This window comes from Cavia porcellus, unplaced genomic scaffold, assembly GCF_034190915.1.
Source record: "Cavia porcellus strain 051 isolate PalLab524CR breed Dunkin Hartley unplaced genomic scaffold, mCavPor4.1 scaffold_19, whole genome shotgun sequence".
Classification (NCBI taxonomy): domain Eukaryota; kingdom Metazoa; phylum Chordata; class Mammalia; order Rodentia; family Caviidae; genus Cavia; species Cavia porcellus.
In genome coordinates, this window is record NW_026947502.1 from 32,200,819 (window position 1) to 32,206,826 (window position 6,008).

At 50.5% G+C, this 6,008-nt stretch overlaps 1 protein-coding gene across 1 annotated transcript; it reads right to left on the reverse strand.

Moving 5' to 3' along the window:
• Positions 1-2,104: 2,104 nt before the first annotated feature.
• Positions 2,105-5,701, reverse strand: Tifab (TIFA inhibitor). Its single transcript, XM_063231341.1, is given in 6 exon segments — positions 2,105-2,119; positions 2,173-2,185; positions 5,137-5,368; positions 5,371-5,539; positions 5,541-5,674; positions 5,677-5,701. Coding segments are annotated over 6 exon segments (588 nt in total).
• Between the last annotated feature and the right edge of the window lie 307 nt (positions 5,702-6,008).

Genomic DNA, 6,008 nt, shown 5'->3' on the forward strand with positions numbered 1-6,008 from the left:
TAAAGGTTGAGGCTCTTGGCTTGTTTACTCCTTCCCTGCAAATCTGGGATGGGTTGCGTGCCTGGAATGCAGGGAGAGCCGCTGCAAGACACGGGGAGGGAGGGCTGCTGAATTCATGGGCTGTGGCAGCATCAGCTGCCCTCAGTGGCCTTGGGTGAAAGCCGAGGACAAGGAAGCAGTGAGGCCTGAGCATCATGCCCACAGCACACGAGTGGGAGGCAGGTGTCCCAGCCTGCAGCTGACTGCTGGGCTGTTGGACCATCTTGACTGCATGGAACCTTTTTGTTTCTGCACACCTCCTTGCTGACTGCAGCCTGGCTGCTCAGTGGAAAGATCTGCTCTCAGTTCCTATCTCGGCTTTATATTTGAGACATGTGGAGGCTGGGAACTGGCTTGCCGTTGAGTATTGCTTTACACATTTATGAAGTGACCATTTCCTCAGTGACCTGCTGGGAAACCTTTGATGCTACTCTTTCTACTAGGAAGCCACTCCTTCAGGTTAAACATTGCTGCCTCCAATCATTTCTTTGAAGATGCAGGTGCCTCCCACAGAGTGACTTCCTGGTTTCCTGGGGCCTTGGGGGATCTCTTAATAGGTAGCTCTGGTGTGAGCAAATGGAGTGCTGGTACCGCAGGGTGGGCACAGCTGGCATGTGCTGGGGGAGAAGGCCTGTGCAGGCTGGGGGGTCAGGGAGAAGGTGAGAGCAGGTCCTGTAGACACCGGCAGATTGCAGGCAAGACTCCATCCAGCCAACCAGGTACCTGAGCGTGGCTGTGCAGAGTGCCTCCCAGGGCCTTCTGGGTATGCACGGCCTTGGGTACCTCTGTTAGGGGCTAGAAATACTGGCTGAGTGTTGTCTGCTCCTCTTCATGAGATGGCACCCTGCCAAATCTGCCAGGCTTTTTCTGCAGTTAGCACATCAAATCCCAGTCCCAGGTTTCAACTGAGTTGGGGCTACTGCAGCTCAAGAATGAGAATGAAGCACCATCGTGTTCTGTCTAGCTCAAAACCCCGGGCTGCCCACTGTGGCCCAGAGGAGGCAGACAGCCATCTTTGTCCTTAGTCTCCCAGGCTTTACACCCTCCTGCCACGGGCTGGCTGTCTTCCCAACACTGCAGGCTTAGGATGGGTGGTTCCTGGCAGGACAAGCCTGGCTCAGGCCTTAGCACTCCAGGGAACTGCTGCTGGGCACTAGTACCCTGTCTATTTGCCCATCTGCCCACTACTTATCTCCACAATGGCCACTGGAACTCTACATCCAATAATTTAGAGCCTTTGGATAGAACCTGAGGCCTCTCTACGGTGTGCAACATCCCCCATGGAATTGCCCTGATCAACCACAGGCTTCCTTCCTCCAGGCTGCCAGAGGACAGCATGACCATGCCCATCACACTTCCTTATGGCACCATGTTGGGCCTATGACCCTGCCCTGTGCTCATGCATGGAGTATATGCGCCTCCCTTGACACGTAACTTCAAGCCAGTGCCATGTCTTGCTTGCAGGCAGGTGAGGAACATGCACATTCTTGGAAAAGCAGAGGATGTGAGCATTAAAGTGGGAGCCCCAGGGATGACTCTTGCATTTCCAGTCATCGTTTCAGAAACCTGTAGTACTCCAGGGTCTATCTAGCTATAACTGACGTAGCTCTTTGGAGCAGATGTGTGTTTGTGCGCACACGTAAAGCAATTTCATGTGTCTACATGCATTCAATTCATTCCCCTGAACTGGCCAACTTTAGCTGACTCTTTTAAGCATCTACTGTGTGCCAGGAACTACACTAGATGCTTCATCTGTTGTTTCTCATTTTACTCTACAATGACTCTAAGGTAGGGAGAGACTGTTACCGTCCTTATTTTCCAAAAGAAAACTATAGCACAGGGAGACTCAGTTACTTGTCAAAGATCAGAAATTAGTGAAGTGGGCAGCATGAGTTTTAATTAAGACAATAGGCTGACCACTGAGCCTCAGCTTAGAACCACCATAGGCTTATGTGGCCGAGTGTGTCTATGTGTCTGTATGCGCGTGTGCATGCATATACTTTAGCACATGGGCTGCCCTGTGTGTGAAGCTGAGAAAGTGCAGAGGAAAATGTTGAGAAGACCTTTACCAGAAGGACATCTATGCAACAAGGAAAGTGGTATCAGGTATGCAGATGAGGTCCTGAAACCCACCTGAAAATTCCACCTGCAAGGAGAGTGGGGTGGGAGTTAGGGTGCTGCTACTGCTTTAAATTCTCTTCTATTCTAGCAGGGTAGAGTCTTGAGTGGGTAGGATGAGGCAAAGACTGAGTTTCCCAGGGAGATTTTGTGAGTTGGTAGAATCTGAGACCCCTTTTCATGCTGTGTCTGGCCTGTCATCCTTCAGCCTTACTGATGCTTCACCCCAAAGGCCCACGTTGCAGAGTCCCTCCTGGGGGAGTGGCTGCTCTTATAGAATCTCAGCAGGGATGAGTTCGTTCCTTCCTAGAGGGGAGAGAATCGTTGCTGAGGCCTTGGGGAATGGCTCTCTATAGAGCAGCTTGTCCTGAGGAGCTGGGAGCCACATCTGGAGCCCTGAGGTGTCTTCATCTGTTCCCTCTCTTCAGCCTGGCTGCTCAGGGACAGCATCCGGGCCTGGCTCCAGTCTCGGGGTCCCCCTGTGGGGACCTACTTCATAATACAGTTTGGGCAGCACTTTGGCCAGTGAGGGAGCCCTTCTGCTTTCAGAAGAAGCATGTGAGGTGGAAAGGCAGTTCTAACAGGGGGCCAAACTACGTGTGGCTCCACTTCCTTGCCAACCCCAGCAATGTGTCTCCTATTCTGTAAACCTTGACACCAGGCCTCTTGGTGTGCAAACACTTTAACATCTTCTACCAACTGTCCATGAGGTTCCACAACTGCAGGAAAACTCTTAGTCACCTTGGGTGTTATGACCCATTTGCCAGGGTTCAAGCCTTCCTTAGTTTCAGGTCGGAGGTGAGCCTTTGGGTCTGTACCTATTAGGTTTCCTTTCTAAGGTTTCATGGCAGTGGCTGACCCCACTGAGTACCTACTGTGTGCCAGGCACTGCACTAAGCACTTTGCATTTGCTGCCCCTAATTCCCTCATAACAGCTCTTACTTGTAGGTACTGTTGTCTTAGCCATTTTCCAAAGGGAGAAACAGAGACAAAGAAGGTCAGGTTACTTGCCCAAGATCACAGAGCTCATGAATGCTATAGTTTGGGACAAGAGAATTAATCTCTCTGGGCCTCAGTTTCCTTACTTGTAAAATATGGTTAATATCACTGACCATCTGGAGGGAGGTTTAAATGAGGCTGCACGTGTAGCACCTCGCAGAGTCCTGAGCACCTGGTGAGTGTCAATAAACAAGGCTGCCTAAGAACAGAACTGTTAAACTGTTAGAGGAAGGAAAGTCTAATGCCTGTAGCATCATTCACAATGGTAATCAAATACTATGCAGTAATATCTCAGTTTACAACACTCTGCTTGCAAAGATTCGGTTCCTAACAAAAGTATTCAGCAAAATTTTACTTCTGTTTGTAAACTCCGCATCAGGTGACAAACACAAATCAGCCATCTTCCCCAAAATCATAAAACAAATTAAGTTCCTGAGGAGGTGCCACTGTAATTATGTCATGAGCTCCTGAATGCTCATCTTTCTTGAGGCTACCCAAAGGTAGAGACTTTATCAGCCTGGGGCTTTATGCATGGTGAAAATTTGCTGAATGAATAAAGGACTGCTTTGGGAGTCCCCAGGGAGCCCTTCACAGCCCTGGCCATCTCCTCCCTGGCAGCTCTTGTTCTCTCCTGCCTGGTGGCTGTTATCTGGTGTGCTTGGCTTATTTCCCGTTGGTGGGGAAGCTTCCCAAGTAGGGACATAGCTGAATCTTGTCCAGTGCCATCTGCCCCATGGGGATAAGACATGGGCCAGGAGTGGATTCCAAGCTCCTGTAGACCTTGTTGGTGTCTTCTTCAGTGGGGGATGGCAAGTACTAGCCGTGGTTAAAGACCCCAGGGATGTAAGTCATCAAGTGGCCCTCAGTGCTGTGGCTGATCAGGGGTCTGGGTTCATGGTGACTGAGTTTGTAGATTCCTCCCTCCACCACACAGTGAGGACTATTTCTAAGTCATGCTCTCCTCTGGCAGGATGGCATGGAAAGAAGCCACCAGCACTGTGCTCTCCCATTCACTGAGAAAATCCCCCCACCATTGACCTGCTTGCTTGGTTCTCTGTAAATCCTCTTTTGTGGAAATCCCCTCTCCATCACTGGAATATGATCCACCCCAAGTGAAGTAGTTACTGGGCTGAACTCTAACTAAGCCTCACAGGGTAAGTCCTGAAAGAGCCCATTGCTCTAGGAACACCTTTTCTTTGAAGACCTTGCTCTTAGGGCAGCCAAGGTTTTACTCCAGTAGTGGCAGAGAACCGGAGGGTGAGAGGATGAAGAGAAGGACAGTGACAGAGAATCTGCAGGTAGGCCCAGCTCCCAGCTCCCATCCTGGAAGCCCTGAGCTCAGCAGCTGTCCTCTCCCGAAATGTGAGCCCTACCTATCCAATTTCCTCCTACACTTCTCGGTTTCCTGCCACTGCCTCTGCATGACAACGTGGCATGCATGTGGTCTGTCTGGGGCTCAGGGAACCCTATTGGGTATGCCAGCTTAATGAAATACTTGCAGTTTATTAAACACAGGCTTCCCTAAGCCCCAAGTGCCTGTGGGTATTTGAAAGCTGAAGGTAACCCTGAGCTACCACAAATGTAATTGCTACATGTGTCCAAGCATTCCTCCTGCAACCTCAAACTCTGGCTCTTAAGCAGCCCTTGAAATGAACAACATAAAGTAACTCCTAGTCAAAGAAGGGGGGCCATGTGGGGTAATGCTGGGAGAGGTTTCCCCAAACCCTTCAGGGCCTCTAAAAAGTATATGAAGTTCTCATTACCTCTGGCCATGGAGGGTACTTCCCCACCCCTGGGGCTGTTAGGTGATGCAGAATTGGTTCATTACGAGCCAGGCAGGCAGCCGACCTTGAATGTCAAGTTTGCATGTCAGCCTCCCATGATGTAGCTCAAATATTTCAAGCCCTTGTTCAGTGAGGTTTGTTCTCAGTGCCAGAGCTAGCCGAGTATAGTGTGTGGGGCCTCCCTCTAGAGCTGTACCTCTGTTCCTTCTCCAGGGCTTGGCTGAAGAAGGTTGTGCTGAGTTTGGGAAGGACTGTGGTGAAGCTGTGGGTGACCAGCAGGGAGAATCCCTGAACATGGAGGAGGGTGTTCCTGTAGATGTCTTCCCGCTCATTACTCCCTCGCCCTGGGTTGGTAAATTGGGGTGAAGGATTGAGATGGAAGCAGCAAACAAAGTCCTTCAGGGAGTTGCCTCCCTCCGTGTGGACCACACATCACAGAAGAAGACTCTGCTGACAATGCTCAGAGGTACTTGTTCTAGGTACCTCAGAGGCAGCCCGTTGACCCATACAAAACTTTTGTGGCTTAGCACCTTGAGACAGAAGGTCAATACAGTGCTGCCATTCTCCAGGTAGGGCTCCAGGCACAGGTGTTGGTGGGAGGGGACAGCTGGGGCAGCAGCAGCTGGAGTGGGCATCCTGCCCTCATCCAACCAGCAGTGGGCTGGTATCATGCTGCCACTGCAGTGGGACATTGGTGAAAGCAGCTGAGCCCAGAGTGGGGTGGTACAGGCTCCCTGCAGGACTGCAAGTGTCCTCTCCATAGTCAAGGACCTGGAAAAGATAGAACACAGACATACCTCTGGCTTCCTGAGCCTGAATAGCCTGATCTTCTCCCTAGATACCTCGGCCACATCTATCCAATCAGAATCGTGCATCCATAGATACAGTAATTTTACCCAAGGTTTGTTTTACCTCTAGATTTTCTGAGAGTGGGACAGCCACTCTCCTCTTGACATTTTATTTGCCTGTCATATAGGTTTACCCACCCTTCTATGAAAGGGGTAAAGTATACCAGTTTGCAGGATGGGGTTTTGGTTGTCTGTTGATAATTTGGGGATGACTGGCCTT